Raw genomic sequence first — 25,348 nt, 5'->3', positions numbered from 1 at the left:
ACTTCATTGTCAATCAATCAATCACCTTTATTTATATAGTGCTTTAAACAAAATACATTGCACCAAAGCACTGAACAACATTCATTTGGAAAACAGTGTCTCAATAATGCAAAATGATAGTTAAAGGCAGTTCATCATTGAATTCAGTTATGTAATCTCTGTTCAGTTGAAATAGTGTCTGTTTTAATTTGCAATCAAGTCAATGATATCGCTGTAGATGATATCGCTGTTGATTTCATGCGTGGAGAATAACTGCAGAGTCTACAGGACCAAGGAATGGCCCACTTGCTGACCTTTCATGACCTCGTTTGAGAGTTGACTGCTACAGAACAAGGGTTTGCTTCCAACGTCAAAGAGAACAAAGAGACTGTGGGACTGGCATCGCAATCTGCATCAACAATATTTACAAGTGGTAACATATATATAATAGGTTAAAAAGTAGCAGGCCCAAAATGGAGCCCAGAGGTACTCCATTGATAATAGGCACTAAGGATGAGAAAAACTTACTACGAGGAAAAACGTAATACTGCAGAAAAGGACCTGTCTTTAAAGGGGTAGTTGATCAGCTTTTTTCGAAGGCTTGATTGTGTTTATGGGGTGTAGTATAACGTAACTTTATTCTACACCATTTCTTTTCAAAACCGTGTGTTGACGTCCTGGTTCTATGAAGTCCCTCCCTCAGAAATACGCAATTGGGTTCAGATTGGTTAGCTGGCCCAGTGTGTTGTGATTCGCTTACTGCCTAGTGTACGTCAACTGGAAACATCACACCCCCTTATCATTATAGGAATATGCATGTTCCAGGGGCAGGAATTATGTAAACATCAGGGTTAGTGATGTCACAAACCCAGGAAAGTCATTTGTAGTCATTAAACAGCAATTTCTTTAAAAGAAAATATCTTCCTTTGCATTAACATTTGACTTTCATAACTTTGTAACCGTAGATATCGATCAAATGTTCTAAATGACAAAGCCAAATATTATGATCAACAGTATCAATGGCAGCAGTAAGATTGTAACACCAATACAGTATTTTTACCAGAATCAATCACAAGTAAAATATCACTGGACACTTTCAGCAATGAAGGCTCAGTGCTGTGATTAGCAGTGAAACTTGATTGGACTGCTTCAAATGGTATAGCATGAATGCACGTTTTGTGTGATTATTGGGACATGGCTAAATAGCATCTCAAGTGTTTGTGTTGCCAGAAATCACTCACTGAAAATGAATGAGTGCAGGTTGTTTGTCACTACACAGTGCTGTCAGCGTGAATGACCAGAAGTAAGAAGCTATAGATTGGTTCAGTTTGGCCCTGCACTTGAATGCATATTTTTGTAATAAGTGGTTGAGACTGAACTGAAAGCATCTTATTACTGCCCTTGACTGATAGCAATCCAACAAGACGGTTACTAAGTGCCCACTAATCATTTGACAGATGTTGGAGATACTGCAAGTGAAAATGAGTCCATCAGGAGAGCAGCTAAGGATATCTAATTTTATGGCTTGCAATAAAGAACTCAATTGATAAACCATATTAGAAGGCTTAAAAACAAAGCAAAAACACTTTTTGTTAATGCATGTTTATTGTTTTGCAAATGACAACAACATAGCCTAAAGAGAGTATTATGTATTTCCGATTTTTAAATGATGTGAATAACTGCATTTAATTTACAACACAAATAGAATTTGTTTTTTGCTTTTTGCTAAAATTACTACTAAGGAATGGCTATTGATTCCCCCTGTGGTCCGTTGCACTGATGCAATGTTGGGTTTTAAAAGAATGTCCTGTAAAAAGAGGGACAAATATAAAAATCAGATTAGTCTTACAGATATTTAAGAGAGGGCTGGTTTCACACATCTACAGGAGGGGTGAAGAAAACAAGATTACACGCATAGTAAGGAAACAGACTTATATTAGTAGGTTGCTATGCATGAAACCTTTATATAATAGTGGCAGAAGGATCTCACTCCATTGGTTCACAGAATGTAAAAAATGCTTGAAAGCATAGTTCGCCCAAAAAAAGAAAATTCTGTCACCCTTACTCACCCCAATGTCATTCCAAACCAATAAGACTTCCATTCATTTTTAAAACACACATCAATACATTTTTAATTGAGCTGTCTCTTCAGAAGACTTAGATTAAACAGCTTGATTCATATGGAATGCTTTTAATGTACTTATGCACTTTCGAAGCCATGTAGTTTTGGCGGTGTGGGGACAGAAATCTCTTAGATGTTAAATCTGTGTTTCAAAGAAGAACTAACGTTTTTTGGGTCTGGTGCAACATTGAGAGTGAGTAAATGACAGAACAGATTTTTTATATATTTGCTGCAACCACCACACCATTACTGGTGGCGAAGCAATATGTGCTTTCAAACAAAACTATTGTTTTCATGAGCATCTGTATTCATCCGTCAATACGTTTGCAATTGTTTGAGTTTCAAATTCGGTTCTGGGGAACCAATGGCAGTACCTATACAGTAGTGCTATAGACATTTCTAAAAACATGCAGTAGCAAAACCGATCAAAGCAGCAAAAAACAATGAGTCATGACATGTAACAGTCCCTTTGAACAACATCAATCAGAACGACTGCGTAATCTTGTGAACAAGAGTATTGTATATTGCATTATTGAATCATTAGCACAAGAAATCCCTGATTGGAACATTTGGGTGGGTTTCCAGATTGACAAAGAGATTGTCACATGTACATGATGAACACTGCAGAATGGTTTGAATGGGTTTTTTGGGGGGGCTTTTACCACTAGGATAGTGGCGATCAGGTTGGGGGATGGGGGGTCCTCATCTGAAGGACGTAGCCCTGTCTGTATACAGGGGCACTGCCTTGGAAAGCCTTTTTCTTTGCAGTGGGTCTGACTGATGCTGTGTTAGGGCTGAAGACAAACAGCAGATAACCACTGAGAACCAGGTACACTAATGATTGATTTTTTTCATTGGGAATAATGGAAACAGACCATATAAATCATTGAAGCAAACTGAATTTGGAAGACACTGGAGCTGCCATTGTGTGTGTTCACATTTCATATTTTATGAAGAGAAATGCAAATATACGTACACTTCATCTTCATATTCTTTTGGTGGAGAGACGGCAATGACCAGGTCAATCCAATCCTGTGGACACATGCATGGAAAAATGTCAACCACTTGCATATGAACGTTTTTACATTTGACAGGCACAACAGCACAATGTTCTTGCTACGTCCTGCATTATTTCTGTTTTAAGCCCTTATCTATATTTGATGATGCTTGCAGAGGAAATCATTATAGCAGCAGACCGTGTGTGCTTTCTTGTGATTCACATCACAAGAAAATATATGAATACAAATAGCAGAAATTCATTCCTCGTATGCAATACATAAAACTGTTTAAACTTTCTAATATCGAAAATAAATGCATAACTACAGCCACATTATTTATGTTACAAATGTTTAGGGAAATTGACATACACATGATGTGAATATTAAAATAATATGTTTAATATGGAAGACGAAAGCAAGAATCTTATTATGTAGTAGTGGGCTTGCTGAAAGGCCATACAAGATGTAGATGAGTTTATTTCTTCATGGGAATAGATTTGTAGAAATTCAGCATTACATCACTTGGTCACCAATGGATCCTCTGCAGTCAATGGGTGCCGTCAGAATGAGAGTCCAAACATCACAATAATTTACACGACTTCAGTCCATCAATTAATGCCTTGTAAAGCTTGTTCGTAAGAAAAATATATAATTAAGGCATTTTAACTTTAAATGATCAGAAATACAAAGGCAGTTTTGGATAGTTTTCACTTGAGCTTGACCTGTGCATAGTTCTCTCCTGATTCAGACAAGATTAATTTTTCATACACATGGATAAAGTACTAGTGTTTTAGTTGGAAGCAATGGTTTAAAGATAAAAAAAATGCCTTAATATTGGATTTTTTTTGTTACAAACACATATTATTGCTTCATAAGATGTTAATTGATAGACTAGAGTGATGTGGATTACTTGTGGATTATTTTGATGTTTTTATCAGCTGTTTGAACTCTCTTCCTGACGGCACCCATTCACTCCAGAGGATGCAAACCATCTGGCTCCAACGAGCTGTATGGCTTTCTTCACCACAGGTCTGTTGAGACAAATCATCTGATTTAAAAATACAGGTTGTTTATTGTAATGACGGTCATACCCCTCCACTGTTCCAGGCCTGAGCCAATGAGGTTTGTCCTTCATTTAAAGTCACATCTGTAAGGATCTTTCCATTCACAGCCATGATCTCATCACCCGACACAATACCACCTGAGATTATGTGGACAAAAAAACAACAGTGACAAACTGAACAAGTAATTTTAACACAATGAATAATATTCAGTAATCACTAATGAATACAGAGAGCTGCTCAAGATTTTTGCATGATTCTAAGTATTTTTTATAGTTTTCATGTGCAGCTACTGTGGTGTTTGGGGTGTTTGCTAGAACCTTAAAATCAAAAGAAGTCCCAAAACTCTATGATACGCTATTTTGTATGACTCACCATGTTTATCTGCCGCACCTCCCTCATAGATAGACGACACCACAATCTTTCCCAAAGGGGAATCGATTCCTCCCTCTATGGCCAGATCAAGCATTCCTTCCTAAAGAATGTGTATAGAAAAAACATAAATCTCTAATTCTTATTGTCCAATGACAGATGCTGCTCGTGTCTGTTTAATTACCTTCTTAATTCTCAGAAGGCGCACATCTCTGTCAGCTATTTGTTCAGCCGTGAACTGTTAAAACACACAGTTTGAGCAAATGTGTTGAAAAAAAATATTCTACATAGGATATGAAAATGAATATATGTATACAGTATTGTTCAAAATAATAGCAGTACAATGTGACTAACCAGAATAATCAAGGTTTTTAGTATATTTTTTATTGCTACGTGGCAAACAAGTTACCAGTAGGTTCAGTAGATTGTCAGAAAACAAACAAGACCCAGCATTCATGATATGCACGCTCTTAAGGCTGTGCAATTGGGCAATTAGTTGAAAGGGGTGTGTTCAAAAAAATAGCAGTGTCTACCTTTGACTGTACAAACTCAAAACTATTTTGTACAAACATTTTTTTTTCTTCTGGGATTTAGCAATCCTGTGAATCACTAAACTAATATTTAGTTGTATGACCACAGTTTTTTAAAACTGCTTGACATCTGTGTGGCATGGAGTCAACCAACTTGTGGCACCTCTCAGCTGTTATTCCACTCCATGATTCTTTAACAACATTCCACAATTCATTCACATTTCTTGGTTTTGCTTCAGAAACAGCATTTTTGATATCACCCCACAAGTTCTCAATTGGATTAAGGTCTGGAGATTGGGCTGGCCACTCCATAACATTAATTTTGTTGGTTTGGAACCAAGACTTTGCCCGTTTACTAGTGTGTTTTGGGTCATTGTCTTGTTGAAACAACCATTTCAAGGGCATGTCCTCTTCAGCATAGGGCAACATGACCTCTTCAAGTATTTTAACATATGCAAACTGATCCATGATCCCTGGTATGCGATAAATAGGCCCAACACCATAGTAGGAGAAACATGCCCATATCATGATGCTTGCACCTCCATGCTTCACTGTCTTCACTGTGTACTGTGGCTTGAATTCAGAGTTTGGGGGTCGTCTCACAAACTGCCTGTGGCCCTTGGACCCAAAAAGAACAATTTTACTCTCATCAATCCACAAAATGTTCCTCCATTTCTCTTTAGGCCAGTTGATGTGTTCTTTGGCAAATTGTAACCTCTTCTGCACATGCCTTTTTTTTAACAGAGGGACTTTGCGGGGGATTCTTGAAAATAGATCAGCTTCACACAGACGCCTTCTAACTGTCACAGTACTTACAGGTAACTCCAGACTGTCTTTGATCATCCTGGAGGTGATCATTGGCTGAGCCTTTGCCATTCTGGTTATTCTTCTATCCATTTTGATGGTTGTCTTCCGTTTTCTTCCACGTCTCTCTGGTTTTGCTCTCCATTTTAAGGCATTGGAGATCATTTTAGCTGAACAGCCTATCATTTTTTGCACCTCTTTATAGGTTTTCCCCTCTCTAATCAACTTTTTAATCAAAGTACGCTGTTCTTCTGAACAATGTCTTGAACGACCCATTTTCCTCAGCTTTCAAATGCATGTTCAACAAGTGTTGGCTTCATCCTTAAATAGGGGCCACCTGATTCACACCTGTTTCTTCACAAAATTGATGACCTCAGTGATTGAATGCCACACTGCTATTTTTTTGAACACACCCCTTTCAACTAATTCAACTAATTGCCCAATTGCACAGCCTTAAGAGCGTGCATATCATGAATGCTGGGTCTCATTTGTTTTCTGAGAATCTACTGAACCTACTGGTAACTTGTTTGCCACGTAGCAATAAAAAAATATACGAAAAACCTTGATTATTCTGGTTAGTCACATTGTACTGCTATTATTTTGAACAATACTGTATATATATATATATATATATATATATATATATATATATAATGCAACTGGTACAGAGAATAAATGTAAATGGTTACAGTACCATGGAATATGGATCAAAATCATCCACATATTTCTGAAATCCCTGTAAAACACATAAGAAAAATAGACAATGGAGTGGACTCCATCTGCAAACAGTCTGGAAAACTCTGAAATGGCAATCTGAGGACTCTGAGGTTTCTGTTTAAGCAGAAACAAACTAGTGCTCATTGATTTCCAAGAAAATCCAAATGAACTCTACCTCGCTTATTGTTTTATTCTGAAGTAGTTATTAAACAACCAGGTCAGATTTGACCAACTTTCATTTTAAATATAAAATTAAACCATATAATATGTCAATAAACAGAAAACAAATATAAGATAATATAAGAACAAGTACAACACATTGCATTATTTACTACAGTACTGTGTTTGCTTTGTTGGATCCTTTGGTAGCTTTCCGGTTTGTTCTGGATCAGCACTGGTGTTTATGTACAATGTAAAGGCTATTTGCCATCCACAACACACTCAAAACCACTTTCCATCAAAACCACTTTCCATCAAGACAAAAAATCAATCAAGGTTTCAGAACCTACAAACTGGAAAAGCACCGACTTCTGGTCATGCTCCCCTACATAAAAAGTGAGAATGCACACTGAGATGCCATTTGGTGTATATGCACTCTACTATTATATAACCTTCAGTTTGAGTCTCCCATTTGTGCAGCGCATATGGGATCCACTCAAAGGCTGCCTTTATAGTTAACAAGATGTATGATTGCAAGGGAATCTGCGTTGAGATATATTTGAGTTAATCCACACTATGAGACCAGTTCATGTTTTAACACGAAATAAGCACAATCTTGCAATCATACATCTGAGGTCCTTGAGTATTTAAAGATACATTTATAACATAAATGTAATAAATAAAAACACATAAATTACATTTACATTAGATCAGAAATTCTACACTACTGACTTTTCAATACGGTTTACTTGCATTGCAGCAGTTGCTGATATTTTGGGGAAAGCAATCCAATAGCACCAAGCTATAAAGGCAGATTAAAGGAGACATCTTGGATAAACTGCCAAGAGCCTATACTTGGGCAGGATTGCTTGAAAATGAGAATTAGATGCTCGAAAAGTCAGGTTTTAGACTGACAAGGTCAAAGTCATGCTGTATAGACCTCAGAGGGGTGCAAAGACATATCTGCACCTGCCTCACAGACATGAAAAATATATCTATAAAGAGCGAAATCTACTTTTAAATGAGCCAATTCAAATGGCAAACACATATTTTCAGATTATGTAATCCGTATGAAACGTGTACGTCCACAGAGATGATGAGTCAGTGTCGTCGACTTCATCACTGCAGTCGAAAACAGAAAAAACTGGTTAATCAATGAATTAGTATGATGTTAAGGCAGTCTGTTTTTCCTGACGCATTCATAATCATTACTTTTGTAGTGCTCTGTGGCAAGTTTTATGTGTGTGCTTGAGTGCTGATAGCCTATAGGCAATTAAAGGCTCAATATTATAAATTATTTGGTTTATTAATACAAATCACGACTTGTCGACTAATCGCTTTAAATAAATGTCTTGTCACAGTGTCTGGGTTGTGTTCCCTGGGTTTCCACTAGGTGTCCTCCTTTCCCACAGTGTCTGTCACCTTATCACTTCCTGTTCCCTTATTTGGTCACCTTCCTCCTTGTTTGAGTAATTGATTGTTCCCCACCTGTCTCCTGTTCCCTCATTATCCTTCTGTGTATTTATACCCGGTCTGTCTGAGTCTGTGTTACGGAGTCCTTGTTGAATGTTAATTCATGTCCGTCAGTTCTTGCCTTGTGTTCGTGTCTTGTTTATGTTGTTTGGATATTCTGGTTTTGACCCTGCCTGGACTGTTTACCCGTTTGGATTACCCTTTAATAAAATCTCACACCTGCATTTGGATCTCTCTGTGTTTCTATTAGTGTCTATTAGTCATTCAGAAAAAATCCTTAGTCAAGGGCAGCCCTTACATGATGAATGCTTCACCTGTTTTGGAGGGCTGAAAAAAAGCCATTTGTACATGCAGATGCATAGATTCATTGAACTGGCTTAATTATTTTAGAGAAATGATGTTTCCCCAAAGCATCAACAAATGATGCAATGCAAGTGAACTAAATCGAAAAGCAACTGGTTTTAAATAACCTCAAGGATACATTTTACCAGTATCCTCCAAGGAAATGTTGTTAGAAATGTAGTAGACACTTCACATGCAGATGTATACACTCAGACAGCTGAGATTTCACTCAAGGAACAGAGTGTTGAGAGAGAGGAGGGGTTTAACACAAAGTAATGATGACAGTTACTTGTTTCTTGCTGGATTTAAAGGACGTGTTGTACGTGACCATCCGTTTGAGCATCTCTGGGGGCTAAAAAACACACAATTATGGCTCAAAAACACACACATTAAATGCTTGCACCATCTGATTACATGCCATATAAGGTTTGTCTCAGCATGGCAAATGGGTCTATTAACTATTATCTATGAATTCAGGTATCTGTGAGCTGTACAAATACATTGACTGCTTGTCTAACTGCTTAAAGATTGTGAGGTCCTTTCTTGCCCTTCTTGTTACCCTTCTAAAAACAACCACAGAATTGGCAAGCACCCATTCATTGAATTAAGTAGGCACAAGGACAGGGCAGAGCGATTAGCTTCCTTTGTGATCTGATGGAGCAGGACTGAATGTCTGGAGGGTGAAGAGGAGAGCAGGTCTACGTCTGTAAGGCTGATCAGTCAGAGTCATTTTAAAGCTAAAAGTCTCATTGTGTATGCAGATGGAAAAATCATCTCTCTTTTCACCTCTCTCCCATTCTGTCCTCCTCTTTCCGCCTTTTTAATCAGTGCAATCAGTAACAACAGCATCTATTTGGTCCTCCTTGAGTTTGAAAAGCTTATTATAATGAGTGTGTCAGACAGCTATTAGCACAACAATTAAACCAATGACTCAAAGTCATAAGATCCAGTAGCTTATACATTACTAATCATCGCACGTATACACACACATAAATGCCATCTTACCATGGTCTCAGAGTGAAGTGTGGGTCTATGTGAGGTCTGACTCGGTAGCATGACAGGTTTGGACATGACAGGGTTGATCTGTCTCCGCTGGTTTGGAGGGCTGGGGGCCATTTGCTATGTAGTGGTTAGAAGTAAGAGACATAAACTTAAGGTCAGGGAATGATACACCTTCAGGAGTTACGCAATCTAAACCACACAGCACAAAAGACTTTAGTAACCTTTCATATAGCACAAATATTGCATTGCAGCTTTTATGTTCATCAAGTGGCAGTCACTGCCTTTCTAGCAATGATGACTTTTTGTGAAATGGCTTTTTAAATTTCATTACTTCTCAAATAGATCCATGGATAAAGGAGGTACACATATCTATAAAACAGAAAAATTGCCCCCTTATATCTTGGACAACAGGTAAAAACATTAGTGTTCCTTATTTACCCCTAAATGGTATATTAGTACCTTATTAAATGCTACTGCCCCAGTGACAGTTTGGTACCCTTTTTTATTTTATTATTGTTGAAAGTGTATAAGATTTCTGCCAACTATATCCATTTAGAAAATGCACTTCCTGTGGGTTTTCAGAGTAATCTTCTGATATAGGCATGGAGAAGCCAGTTTGCATTAAGTTAACATTACATATGCTACACAAGTGTGGCAAGTCTGATTTGTGCTAAAATGGAGTGGAAGACCCAGAGAAGCATGTATCTTTTATAAACTGAGGACTCACCAGTGGATTATTAAAAGTGGATGTCCTGCTAGCATGTGATGTGTTTCTCGTCACTAGTGTTTTCGTTAATTAAATTATGATTAAATATCATCATCAACAAACCTTTATCACGTAAAGAAAACGAACGAAACGTAATGTAAATGCTAGTCATGTGATGATGACTATAATTAAATGTATAATGCAATATTGTTGACGAATAAAAACAAGACTAAATGTGGTTTACAAAATAAAAACTACGCTAAAATGTCTCTTAATTTTCATTGATCAAAATGAGACGAAACAATGTTATAACGTAATTTTGTCTCTTTTAGTTGCGTTATTATTAGTGGTGGGCCGTTATCGGCGTTAACATGCTGCGTTAACGGGAGACTCTTAATGGGTGATAAAAAAAATATTGACGTTAATCTATTCTCAATTGGGTCAATTGTTGGGTTGAGAGCTGTGTCTATACAAGGCGAGCTATGATGAATTTCACCTTGATATTTTAGCGCGGATGTATGCCTAAACAAATTGCACTGTAGGGGGCGAGAACGAGTCTTCGAACCTGTGTGTATGCCTACTGTGAAATGACCACATCAAACGTGACGTGCTAACATGGATGCAGCTGAAGCCGCGGAGTTTGCTTAAGGGAATTAGTTTTTTTTTAAGAAGCTTCCCAGTGGAAACCTAGACAAGACGCACACTTGTTTCACACATACTCTGTCTGCAGTGCGTATGCAATCCGTGTGCATTACGTATGTGGTGCTGAAGCAGTACGGACTCATACTCATTGTGCTTTCACCCAGGACACATTTGCAGTCTGCTACTCGGTACATAAATGATCGCTGCACTGCTGCAGACGCACCGCTCCTGGAACGCACTGACGAACCGCAACCGCGTGAACACTGAAATCTGTTAACATGGGTGCGTAAAAAAATATGAAACGCATACGCACTGCAGACAGAGTATGTGTGAAACAGGCGTAAGGTTGTTTGCACCTTGTGCAATGTGGAATTAGTTTACAGCTTTCTCAAGCACTTTGTGATGCATTTTGGAAACAGGAAATGCCCCACCTGGCTTGAGAAACCCGTTCTAAAAGACTTACTTTTAGTCATTATTTCATTTGGTTAGCACACATACTCTGAATGCCTTTGGCAGAATTCAAAGAGCCAGATTAATCTAGATTAAAAAAAATTATCTATGCCCACCACTAGTTATTATTATTATTTTGGAAATGGACTGATGTGTTTACTTCTAACATGTTTGGTTGGTAAAATAAATGTTGTAAATTCAAATCAGAGCATCTTCCATGTCTGGAAAGGATGTGCTCTTGAGAATATAAGGTAACAATAATATAATAAGATAACCTTGTTTGAAATGGGTTTCATCTATACTACTTGTACTTATACTATATTGACTGGGTTACTAAAAAGACATTAAAATACAATTTTCATTTACCAAAACCAGACTAAATGTCATCAGTTTTCATTGACTAGAACTAGACGAAAATAGTCATGGATAATTCTCACTAAAATAAGACTAAAATGCTCAGCCTTTTAGTTGACTGAAACTTGATTAGACTAAAAAGAGTATGAATGTCTAAAACTAATAAAAACTAAAATGACAGCTTCACACAAAGACTGGACTAAAACTCAAATTTAAACAGGCTGCCGAAAACAACACTACTCATTCCCTGGGCTACAAGGATAAACTTTTCAACAGTCTAACAATGATAGGAACTACAAGCACTTCAAGATTGTCAAACCGAATGACATCATGCTTATCTCACAAATAGAATGATCTGCTTCCTGACAAATATATTGAAAAAAAAAAAAAAAGTATAAGGGTTAATCTCATCTGCAAAACCCCACACTCAAGGAATGCATGCTTGTATTTACAATATAAGAACATGATAAAAAAATAATTTTAGTTTTTTTCAATTGGATTGAATTATATAAGCCCCTTTCACACTGCACGTCGGACCCGCAATATTCCCGTAACATTGCCTGGTCGCCTTCTGTGTGAAAGCAACCACGTCCCGGAATTGATTACCGAATCGAACCCGGGTCGGGGACATAGTAACATTGCGGTAATCGATCCGGAACGAGCGCTGTGTGAACAAAAGCCAGATCTAATTCGGTATCGAAGTGATGACGCGCGTTATCGCGCGACTTTTTTACCGGCTGTTTTGAAGGAAGATCAACATTCGCGACGAAAACATATGTGCAAACTGTAATGAAGCAGAGATCAGTTAGTTCCTCACTTTCCGCGCTGACTCAGAGATCGTTTGCTTGCTTCAGTTAAAGTATAACGTGCCAAGCTTTGTCGACTCGTACATTACACGTCACGCGCTGATGTCACGTGTCGTTACGGGATCTTCAAGGGTTGTGTGTGAAAGCACGCACATATACCGGGTCATCACTGGCAGTGTGAAAGTGCCAAATCTAGCGACCAGGGAGCAATTACAGGAACACTTTACCCCTGTATTTGCCGGAATGGCAGTGTGAAAGGGGCTATATAGGGACAAATAATGTCCCTAAATATTTCCTCCACTATACGACAAACATAATCAACTTTTACACTCCCAAATGTATTAACTATGCTAACCATCAAGTTGTGGTCAGCCTTCGGGCTGGGTGGGCGTGAGAGATGACTGGGAATGGTCGAGTGGAAGCCCCCTCTCTGTCGGTAACCACTTTCCCCAAACCTGCTTCCCTGTTCGGATAAGCTTGGGGAACGGGGATAGTTGGACGACCTCACATGGTACTTGTCCTCCATATGCAGGGGTGGAGGAGGTGGTGGTGGAGGAGGCGGTGGTGGTGGAGGGGGAGGAGGTACTGGCGGGGGAGGTGGCTGAGATGAGGACAGACCCCTGGAGGAGAATAGTGGGCCAGCAGGGGGTTGCCAGCTACGACCTATTGAGGAAGGGGGTACCCTTCTTGCTAGTGGAGAAGGTTGGTGTTGAGGGGCTGGTCTAGGACTGGGTTGCATTGGGTGCTGCATTCTTGGAGATGGAGGGTGATGGTTGGATGTGTGGTAAAGTCGGGGTGAGGGTGGAGGGAGTGGTAAGGGAGGGGGAGCTTGACTGGATGTAGGTGGAGTCGGGGCTAGTCTTTTCAAAGGCTGCCTTAGACTCTGGTCCACGTCATCTAAGTTGATGTCATCAAGATCAGTAGTGGCCAATGTCAAGCCTCCAGGGAACCTCCGTTTGGGGGGACCAGTTGACAATGGAGAACGAGTTGGAGACATCTGGAGGTACATTTTGAATACTTAGAACTCTGAATTAACAAACTATGGACTAGGAGACCAACACACATTAGGATACTTCATTGGATTTTACCTCTGGAGAATCATTTTCGACGGAGGAGATTTGCTCTAGTCTGGTTTGACAGAGCCTCTCCACCCAGTGCTGCACCTTCTCTGACTCTTCCAGATCTTCTCTTTCAGTTTCTGACACCTAGTGGAATAAGTAAAACTTTTATATACGAATAAGAACTTGTTGAATTTGCATTGGAAAGGGTACAACTGTTCTCATGGGTATATTTGACCAATACATGTCAAGTGTCTAGGAGAGTAAATCAATTACACACAATTAAACAAGGAGTACAATCGAAGACAGAAAACCCAACTGTAACCTGACTGGAAGAAGTCTTGTTACCTCTTGCAGAAGTCTGCTGATTTTCATCTGTTTCTCGCGCTCATGTATCTCTTCCTTCTCCTTAGCAAGTTTCAGCTCAAACTCCATCTCTTTCTTGTTCTTTTTCTCAGCTGGGAGAGTGTCAGTCTTTGACATCTTCTTCTTCTTTTTGGTCTCTTTTCCTTTCTAAATACCCAAAGTGATGTTAGAACACCAGGTGGACTTTTCACCAAGGTCAACCCAACTATCATGCAAATCATAATAACTTCAGGAATATATTCAAGATGAACAACATATACCACAGTTATAGCACACCAAACCAGCACAACATACTTATAGCATACAATGTACCTTTTTGAGTGTAGGCAACTTTCCTTCGTAACGGTAGAACCAACCGAAAGCTAAGACAAAGCAAGAATGATATATTAAGTCCCATCCAAAAACTTTATTCTGCAGGTTCATCCATCTAAAAGCTACCAAAAGATCCAACCAAACAAAAGATGTGTACATGCAGTTGAAGTGTCTCAAAAAAAGACAGAAAAAGTTTGTCAAAGAGAATGTTTTGTCTGTAAATATTCTTCACTTACTTCTCTGATCTCTTCTTCATAGGACTCACCAGCTGATGGAACCAGGAATTGATAGACACAGCACAACAAAAAGGCAATAGATAGATAAAAACACAAAGATCACACAAAGAGATCATGCACTCCCAACATAAATGCACATCTGCTCATGCAAAGGAGAAAGGAGTAACATCAATGCAACATGTTTTATGGGTACAAATAGGGTAAAAATAGTTGCTTGATCTTTAGAGAATAGTGCAGTTCTACAGAGGGCATTAAAAGTTTATGTACTGGAAAGGTTTTGTTGGTATTGTCAACTTACTGGAGGTTTTGGGTTTAGGTGAAGGTGCATTACGTGCAGGTGGTGGGGGTGAGGGAGGCGAGGAGGGGGAAGGGGATTTGGATCTTTCTTTGGAACCCCAATCTTCTTCCCAGTCTTTGTGGTGTTTCCTTTCCGAGGCTTCAATTCTGAGACACACGACACATACATTAAATGAACATATATCCTGACAAGCCTATATATATTTATTTTATATGTTGAAGTACAAACAGGAGGTAGTTATATATAATGAATATATCAATGTAAATTGATATATATAAATACATATTTCTAAATCATAATATATAAAGGTAAATCAGAATATACAGATTTAATTCTTAATATATAGAAGTGAATCTGAATATTTATTTAAAAATCTGTATATAAATATTTACGATCCCTAAAGTTGCAAAGACAGAAATCTCAAACCAAAGAGATATTTTTTATAAAAGTTAAGACTCATCCATGACCTCCTAAAAAGCCTTGTTTAAACACGCCCCCACATGTCTACATCACTGTGTGGGAAGATTTTAATAACACTCGCCAAATGTCAAAGCAAAAAAAGGAAGGCATAACTTTATTGTTGCTGCGACTGACATGTTGTGAAGACGCTGTGTGTTTTGTTGCAAAAGCGAAACTACTTTCTCTGGTCTTCCAAAAAAGGACACAACTAGAAATCAGTGGTTAAGTTGTATTTACAGCACTGTTACAGAACAGTTCAAACCAAATATATGGATGTGTGCAGCGCATTTCACAGAGGACTGTTTACGGATCCTGGAAGAGTATACTACAATGCCGGCTTTTCTGACACACAGTCTGTAGGTACGTTTACTTATGTAAAGGATTTGCCACTGATGATTCAAACGCGAGTTTTGAGCAGAGTAGAGTAGAGCTTGTTGTTTGTCGTTTCTCTGATCACAAATGCAAACATGGTTTTATGCTTAACACAGAACGATGCAATGCAATGCATAAAAAGACATTATAAGTCATTATAATCTGTAATTATGTCCCCACTGGATGCAACAAATGCCTCGTTTATTGTGCGTTTTAATGTTTTTTTCTCGTAGCAACGGGCACGACAGCATGGTAAGGTGTGTAACATTCAGTAACACGCTTGAGGTATTCAGCCAATCACAACGCTTTGGATAGCTGGCCAATGAGAGCACACCTCGCTTTTCAGAACGATCTATGAGCTTTGTAAAAATCGACACTTTTCAGAAAGGCGGGCCATAGAGGAGCAACAATCATGTACAGTCTGTGGAAAATAATGCCTTTTTTAATGTTGAGGGAAAATAATCCTGTCTTACACATAGCACACACATATATATATATATATATTTATATATAAAATGTATAATGTACTTTTGTTTTTTTCATGGCTTTCAATATCCCTTGACTCATATTGGCATTCATTTATTTTGTAACTAGCTTTTCTACTCTATTCACTTTTCTATTATATTCTTTAGGATTTTATTTATTTTTATCTTACTTTTATTGTTTCTCTAGTGCTTAAATTCTTAAATTCGTCATTATTGTTGACTTCTTTTAGCCTTGTAAAGCACTTATTCAAATGATCATCAACACAGTCAACTCAAATGTCATGAAGTTGTCCCCATCAATGTCATTATTAATATAAAACAAAATAAAAAATTTCCACTGGACCAAAATATGGGCTGTGAAGACTAGAAGTGACCTACAGTATGGTACATTTAGAACAATCTGAACTTCCATTCATCACAGCATTACTTTCATCAACATCAATTTGCTCTAGTCTGCCTTCTGAGGTCTATTTACTTTGAAGATGTTTTTTGCTTAGCAACATGACAATTGTTACCTCTCCATCTCTTTGCGATGACGTTCCTCTTCATCTGCAGTCTTCTGCGATATCTCCATCTTCCTCCTGCAAAATATTGCACATATGAAACATCAAAATGTACACCTTTTTAGATTTCATTCAGGAATTTTAATTATTTGACACCTTTTCACCAGCAGTTATGCATCTTCAATTTACTAATCATGAAGAAGCAAAGACTCAAATGTGTCAAATGTGTACAATTCAAGAAAACATGCATCAATGTATTGCAAAGTAGGGTTTGACTGCTTTTAGTTAAGACTTTTGCTGTATCACTAACATGTTTCTTTTGTCTTGTGTTTGATGTTTTTGTGCATCGTTATGTCTATTGTCCAACATGATTGTTGTATATGATAATGTAGCTTTTTGACACTTACACTGCTAGAATCTGTCTATTTGGCATTTAATTAGGCTTATATATGTACAATTTTATCACAAAGTTATGTTTTAACTTGGAAGAACCATTCTCTGAAGAGAGCAGTCTGAATAGGGCTTATTTTGTGTACTGTTCAGTTTTTTCACTGACTGCCGCTCTTTTTCCTGCTGTTCTTTGACGATTTTGTTGGTCTCTAATGCCATTCTCTTCTGATGCATTAGCTCTTGTCTATCGAGCTCATGTCGTGCTTCATCCGCCAGCCGTTCCTCATCCGTCATAAACAGCTCACTACCCTAAAACAGATAAATACACACAAATACACCCTTTATATATATAGATTCACCATATATATATATAGATTGAGCGTATGTTATAAAACATAATTACCATCTCTAAAGTGCAAAAGTATGAGTTAAAGACAAGCGATACGGTACGATACGGTACTTTGGGATGCATTAGTGGGCTCTCAGTGAACTTACAGCTCCAGTGAGGACAGTGATGGTTAGACTCCTGCTGCTCTTTAACACTCGCACTGCCTGAAAACACAAATGTCAGCCGACACAGTTACCAGTTTAACTACCGTATTTTCCGGACTATATGTCGCGCTTTTTTTCATAGTTTGGCTGGTCCTGCGACTTATAGTCAGGTGCGACTTGTTTATCAAAATTAATTTGACATGAACCGAGAGACATGAACCAAGAGAAAACATTACCGTCTCCAGCCGCGAGAGGGCGCTCTATGCTGCTCAGTGCTCCTGTAGTCTACACTGTAGACACAGAGCGCCCTCTCGTGGCTGGAGACGGTAATGTTTTCTCTTGGTTCTTGGTTCTCTAAATAAATGCGACTTATAGTCCAGTGCGACTTATATATGTTTTTTTTTCCTCGTCATGACGTATTTTTGGACTGATGCGACAGGTGCGACTTATAGTCCAAAAACTACGGTATACAGAGAGCTTCTTAAATAATTGTTTCAGCAAGATCCTGCTCACTTCTTGATGACTCAGGTTGGTGAAATCCACCCCATTGACCTCCACAATCTGGTCGCCAACCTACAAGTCACACAAACACACACACATATGAGTTTGTGCTACGCTAAAATCAAGCAATAATGGTCTATTAACGCAGTTTAAATAAATGACCTGTAATCCCACTTCAGATGAGACTGAACCCGACTTCACATTGCTCACATAGATCCCCGGTTTCTGTGTTGGTCCACTCGATATGCTATCATGGACAGTCAAGAGGAAATCTTTGTTTGTCATGGGATTAAATGTAGAAAAGTAGGTTTCGCTTGGTGAAGGCGGCAAACGAACACAGCAGCATTTAAGTACAAATACAAACATATTTTATTATGCAGTGTACTTTTTTTGTTATATATGTGGGCATAATCTCAATATATATAGGGTTTTATTCATCATTTTCAATGAGGCTCATCAGTGTGCTGTAGTGTGTATAGTAGTCAAATCTCTCGTTGACCTGATTCCCATGCCTTTGGTGCCCACCAAACTAAGGAAAACCTTCTTTTCCTTGATTTCTTTTCCTCCAATCGAAGTCAGACCAGCCACACTAGTCTTCCTCTCCTGAGACGTAACGATAAAAAATAAGGCTAAGTTTAAGTGGTTTAAAACAGGATGATGCCAGAAGACAACACTTACCCCAGATTCAGAAACAAACTGATCCACAAACTGCCACTTCAGAGGCTCTTCAGAGGAGCTAGTTATGACAAATGCATAATTTAGTATTATCATTATGGAAATAAATAAACAAGGGAACATTAATACAAGTTATTCCACATATCAGAGAATTTACGTGTCATTCAAGTGACTGTTAACACCAAATTACCTCTTGAGAGGAATCATTCCCACATCTGTCAAGAGAGTGTCACGACGAAAACAAAACAAACAAAAACATCAATAATTAATGAATAAGTAAGATATTTAGCTAACGGCATGGTTTCCAACTGTGATTAAATCACTGCAACTGAGAGCTAAATCAATGAATTAACCCCAGTGGAACAAGAGGTGATTAATATTGGCTCTAATTAACAAAGTCGGCTCTGCAGATTGCAATATAAACCTCGAAAACCTTACGGCGGACTTTCAGAGACACCGTCTTCTTGGTCTTGATGAGGCTGATGACCTCCTCGTGAATACAGGAGGAGATGGAGTAGCCATTAATGCGCACAATCTCATCGCCAACCTGAAGCAAACACAGCGAACCTCATTCACATAAAATATGTTAGATATAATGTGCAACAAAAATGATACCATGATACCAGCGATATCATTGACTTGATTGCAAATAAAAACAGACACTATTTCAACTGAACAGAGATGACATAACTGAATTCAATGATGAACTGCCTTTAACTATCATTTTGCATTATTGAGACACTGTTTTCCAAATGAATGTTGTTCAGTAGCTTTGATGCAATGTATTTTGTTTAAAGCACTATGTAAATAAAGGTGATTGATTGATACCAGAATATATTCATAGTTCAAAGTTTCGGTTAGAGTTTGCACTAGAAACACAAGTGCTGCATTTGAATCCTTTGACTTTATCTGCAGGACAAACAGAAGAGGATCGGAGAACGTGAAGAATTTAAGAAGGTGTGTTGCGTCACCTAGTGGAGAGAAGATGCGCTGTAAATGCTCATCTCTATTTGAACGTGGAACACTTTCTGTTTGTCAGATACTGTATTTAATATAAGGCAAGAGAGTGTGTGCTTTAGGTACACACAAACGTGACCCAGAATCTGCAACACCGGGCGTTATTTCCTGAAGTGGTGAAAGCAATGCGTTATAACAACCTTTTCTTGATTTTCTCACCTGCAGGCCGACGTTTCCTGCCTGTCCATCTTTGACTATCTGTGATATGAAGAGGCCACAGCCGAACTCCAGCCCACCTCGAACACTCAAACCCAGACCCTCAGGATGTGTGCGGTCCAGACGGACTTCCTTCAACTTCCTGCTCATACCAAGAGAGGACAAAATAGTGGCGTCTGCAATCAGCTGAACACATTTAACATATCTATTGCACATATTTTTTTTATGTATTATGTTCCACCAACAGAATCCAGTTCACTGTGGCCCTATTAGCGCTGCGAATCAGACACGGTTGAATAAAGCTCTTCTCTCTTTCTTTGCCAAGTCTGGTGTCCTCTCTCACCTGGATCTCTTGGGCGTGAGCTGGTCGTACTGCACCTGGTGCTTCAGAGGAATCAGAGGTCTGATGGAATCAAACAGTGGAAGCCGTTTAGGATCATTTATCACCAGCTTCAGGTCGCCAACCAGGACGGGAATATCCATGGATCTATAAAGAGTAGAGCAGAGTGATTAAAACAGGACCTGATTGAGCACATGCAAACAGGAGGGCTATATTAGAACAGAACAAACGGTTTGTGGAACTGATTCAACATACTGTCTGCACACAAAATCTCTGCTTATAAATCATTATTTAATATTTTCTGTTAAATGAAGGGTCATGGGCATAATGCATAAGGCGTTTTTTCTTAGAATAAGGTTAGGTTTAATGGTGAAGTGTCTAAATTCTGCACCATTAAGAGAAGTGCGAAAACAATGACTGTTACCAGACAGGTTTCTTAGATTAAAAATAAGTAAATGAAAATGCAATTATTTTACATGTTATAAAAATGCATCAAACATTTTATAGTTTGAGATTTTTGAACATTTTACCACTGGTTCTCAATAGTGTAATGCAAAATACAGCCACATTCGCATTACTGTATCATGAAAGTTAATACATCATGATATAAATCAAAAATATTAAAAATCTTTGAAAATAGAGTGTTTTCACAGTATTCTATGGTATTACAAAATTTGTCTTTTTGGCTGATATTTATAGCCGAAAGTTATTATTAGTACTATTATTTTCAAAGATTTTACATGCTTCAAGAAAAATAAGGCTTTTCCTTTTTATAAAAATTCATAGATTGTTGGAAATTTTATTTTAATTGAAAAAAAAAACCCTGATATTATATCCTTCCAAATTTGTCAATTCAAAGATGTAATATACATATATAAAATATCAATATATATATATCAATATATATATATATATATATATATATATATATATATATATATATATATATATATATGGTCATTTCTAGCCTATATGAAATTATTTGCTGTTATTTTGTGATTATAATAATTATTTGATTTGTTGTGGAAAATGACACTTCATACCCACATAAAGTCAGCTTATGAATTTGGAGGCAGCTGCTCTATGAATCATTGATATTTCACTCCTGACTCGTATATCAGAGACAAAGGGACACGAGAGAATGGCTGCCCTTGAATGAAGGGAGGACAGTGGAAATGATCTGCTCCAAGTGACTTTTCCGTTGGATTAAGCCTCTCATTCCAGTCCAGCGGAGCAAAGACGTGTTGATTTACACACAAGATCACCAATAAAGAGCTGAGCGAATGCATTTCCTACTCTTACACTCAGATAAACACACTGAATACTTTTCTTCTTCTGAATGTGCCATGCAGTTGACTTTTGACCAGCAGATTAAAACAACTACTGATGGACAATTACATTATTTATCATCAGCCTCTGAAACGTTCCACTGCGTACTACTGCTGCGGAGATATTTGTATTCCATTATATTCTTATCACATCTGAAAATATTCACTATAATGAAGTACGTCATATCTGGCAGCTTAAAACAACTAGATTTTTATATTCTCTCTTTACATTATCTGGTTGTTAGGTTGTTCTGTTGGTTGCTAAGTAGTTTTTTCAAACTGCTAACCCTAAATCTGACTAAAAGTTATACAAATTGCAAATTGGGCATATGCAGTTTAAAACAACATTATTATTATTATTATTATTATTATTATTATTATTATTATTCAACATATACAATATAATAATAATAATTAATATTATCATTATTAACAATAACAATAATAATTATATTATAGTGTATATTTTATTAAAAACAACAATAATTATTATTATTGTGTTTCTTATTATATTATATATTTTGAATAAAAGCAAACCAATAATAATAATGATTTAATAAAAAAAAAAAATTAATTTCGATATAAAGTTTTATTAATAATAAAGACCTATTACATTAATATTAATAATTATAAATGAATATGTCAGTAAACTATGTGAATATTGTGAAACAAAAACAAAAACAAGCATATTCAAATTGCTCCAAATCAACACCAACGTCAGGCCACATGTAAAAAAACTGTGACTGTGTTTTCTAATGTTATTATTATTATTATTATTATTATTATTAAATATTTTAGAGTGTACTTACTGGTGGTACATGCGGAGAACATCATAGAGATAGTCCTTCTCTGCTTCATTATCAACTAGCAGCTCCACCTGCACAGCACAAACACACAAACCTCTGGTCAGATCATCACTGATCATCAGAGAAGCAATCATTTGCCCATCTTTTACCTGGTGGTGGCTAATCTGCTGTAGAAATGTTTTGAGGAAGCGTTTTGGCCAGTCAATAATGTAACACATCTCTCTCTCTCTCTCACTGAGCGAGAGACTACGACAGAAGGTCAGGAGAAGGTGGAGAGTGAGGAGGGCAGAGAAAGGAGGTGGAGGAACAATTGTGTGTCTGGAAGTCAAGCGTCTCTCAGATTGGCTTGGTCTGCTATTGTTTTTAGCTGAATGGGTCAGGTGGATCTTTTCCTGTATTGTGAGTATCATTAGTTCAGATCTGCTCCACTGAACCCGTTACTGTACCTGAGCTCATATTAAGACATTTATCAATCTAGCAGTGTCATCTTACATTAGAGTGTTGTGCATGATTATCAAAATATTGCTAGTGAAGCTAATGTGATGTGAGGTTAACAGGCTCGACAGAATAGCCAGACTTCTTAATAAAAAAATAAATAAATACAATGAATGAACGAACAAAGGGACAAAACAATCCAATAAATGTCTGGACAAACAAACTGAATGGACTGAATGAACAAACAAACAAATGAACCGATAAAACAAACAAACAAAAAAAAAATAAAAGGTCTGGACAAACACTTAAACAAACAAATAAATAGATAAATGTAATGGACTGAATGAAAAAACATAAACAAAAGGAAAAACAAAACAAACAAACAAACAAAATGGTTTGAAAACAGACAAACTAATTAATTAATTAAATGGACTGAATAAACAAACAAAACGAATGGATGAACAGAACAAACAAATAAAATGGTTTAAAAAAACAAACACAAATAAAATGGGCATTAAGAAAGAAAGAAAGAAAGAAAGAAAGATGATTGGAAAGTGGTTGGATCGATATATTTTACAATTAAATAACAGAACAACATTTAATTATTCAAAGAGGTTTTATTTAAAAAAATAATAATTACATAAGAAGTCAAATGTAAATGCAAATAAAAAACTTTAATGTTTTATTTTAATTCTGTGTTAAAAATAATTACCTATTGCCTGAATATTTCAATTATATAAAAAAATATGAAATATTCATATTAATAAGTCTGTAAACTATATGAACATTGTGTCGAAATAAAAAGCATATCCAAATAGTTCCATATCAACACCATTGTGCACTAAAAGGCTATTTAAGGGGACATAAACATGAAAGCAGATCTCTATAATTAAAATCAGCTTCATTTATTGTTAAGTTTATGCAAAGTGATTTGAAAGAGACAAATGAAAAGAAAGGTCAACAGCACAATACATTTCATGTCACAGAGACACCAAAATTAAATGCAAGCTTTCTAATATGTAGTGTGGCACAGTTTTCCCACCACCATCTACAGGCTATAAGACTGGATGAACAATAAACGCCTGGTCACACACCTCTGCCACTTCAGCTAATGCTGTGAAAAAAACTGTCCATTGTGCTACACCTCCATGCACCACACAACAGATGGTACAATTCTACAATTACACACAGGGGTCACCTGCTGTCTTAAAATAAGAATGAGCATATAAATAGGAATCAGAATTAAATAATAAAGTGTAAATAAATAATAATAATAATTATAATACTCAAACATGCAATTACAGATAAATTATGAGATAAAAAGTAATTAACACCTGTTGTACAACTATTTCCAGCACACATAGTACACCTGTCACCTCCTCAGCCAATCAGAACGCGTGCATTATGTGACGTCACACATAGCCTACATTACTAACGGTAAATTTCGCCTTTATGTGAACCTTTGACTTAAGCAAAGCAATAATAGCCTATGTCATTACGTCGAAAACATTAAACTGTACTAGTAACATGTTAACTCTAATGATAAAAACGTCTAAAACAGACAAATGATGCTATGCGTGGTCACCTTTTCAGTGCAAAACAAAGTTAACCGATCAAATGACGACGGTTTCTGTGGACACAGAAGTACCTTTCGTGTCGAAACCTGGGCGAATATCAATTTGACTTTTTTTTAAGTAATATTTAATAGCGTAAAAATGAAGAAACGTGCTCCTTCGCCATTCCTGAGCAGCGAGAGGAAACGAACTTTAGACCGATAATAACTAATAATGATAACTAAACAATCCTCGCATATTTTTAATCAGACAGTAGCCGTTTCAAAGCCCACCTTATGCCGAAATTCCCTCGCCACTTTCCGCTCCATGCTGACCGAATGGCGGGTGTTTTCCGGGTGTGTGTCGTCGTCGGTCTGTCAGTCAGCTGTGTGAGCGGATGCTGGAGTATCATCGCCGGTCATAGGTCGAGTCCTGAATCATGTCAATCAAATGACTAGATGAGGTGGAGGTTGACCAACAATTTAACGTTTTGAGAATTTCAACACTGGGCATAAACATTATGGGTAGACAAAACAGGACAGCTACTGCTTACAGTTCCTATCAACTCCTACCAGTAGTGTTTGTAATCACACAGTATGATTTTGTATTGTAATTCACAATATATTAGCCTGTGTGTGTTCTACATCCCTGTTTCTTTGTAATTATCATTATTTATTACCATGACAAAACATTAGACCTAAGACCACACACATTCACAGGATCATGTGTGTGTGTGCTCATATGGGTTCTGAGGTTAGGGCTGGTATATTCTTGTGTGTGTGTGTGTGTGTGTGTGTGTGTGTGTGTGAAGTGCTCATTTCAGGAGAAGCAGTCAGGTTGGCCCCTGCTGGTTCAGCTGTTGGCAGTGTGGTGCTCTCGGGGGGTTCGAGGCCCTTCACTGACCCAAAGGCTTACAGAGAGGGATTACAGCCTGTAATACTATCTCATCAACACACCATCAAAACACACGGACGCACAAAACTTTAGTGGACCAGATCAGAATAACTCTTCTGGCTGAATGAAGCATAAATGCATTTTAAAACAGTTGT

The 25,348-nt window shown here is 37.4% G+C and overlaps 1 protein-coding gene across 1 annotated transcript; it reads right to left on the bottom strand.

The window, feature by feature from the left end:
* Positions 1 to 1,617: 1,617 nt before the first annotated feature.
* On the bottom strand, positions 1,618 to 24,786 carry LOC127946758 (harmonin-like). Its single transcript, XM_052543505.1, has 27 exons — positions 24,593 to 24,786; positions 22,315 to 22,382; positions 20,181 to 20,324; positions 19,841 to 19,979; positions 19,103 to 19,211; positions 18,855 to 18,879; positions 18,668 to 18,725; positions 18,489 to 18,592; positions 18,152 to 18,236; positions 18,002 to 18,061; positions 17,492 to 17,548; positions 17,163 to 17,305; positions 16,619 to 16,684; positions 14,788 to 14,933; positions 14,254 to 14,303; positions 13,924 to 14,088; positions 13,606 to 13,722; positions 12,873 to 13,514; positions 9,563 to 9,676; positions 8,847 to 8,909; positions 6,561 to 6,602; positions 4,717 to 4,770; positions 4,536 to 4,635; positions 4,191 to 4,300; positions 3,078 to 3,133; positions 2,764 to 2,895; positions 1,618 to 1,786 (listed from the first exon to the last, which is right to left on the bottom strand). The coding sequence occupies exons 1-26, from the start codon at positions 24,626 to 24,628 to the stop codon at positions 2,781 to 2,783; spliced, it is 2,868 nt and encodes a 955-aa protein (XP_052399465.1). The 5' UTR covers positions 24,629 to 24,786; the 3' UTR covers positions 1,618 to 1,786; positions 2,764 to 2,780.
* Between the last annotated feature and the right edge of the window lie 562 nt (positions 24,787 to 25,348).

The sequence above is a fragment of the Carassius gibelio genome, chromosome A25 (assembly GCF_023724105.1).
Source record: "Carassius gibelio isolate Cgi1373 ecotype wild population from Czech Republic chromosome A25, carGib1.2-hapl.c, whole genome shotgun sequence".
In the NCBI taxonomy this organism is placed as follows: Eukaryota; Metazoa; Chordata; class Actinopteri; order Cypriniformes; family Cyprinidae; genus Carassius; species Carassius gibelio.
Note: the sequence above shows the minus strand (reverse complement) of the source record. Positions and strands in the feature narration are given on the sequence as shown.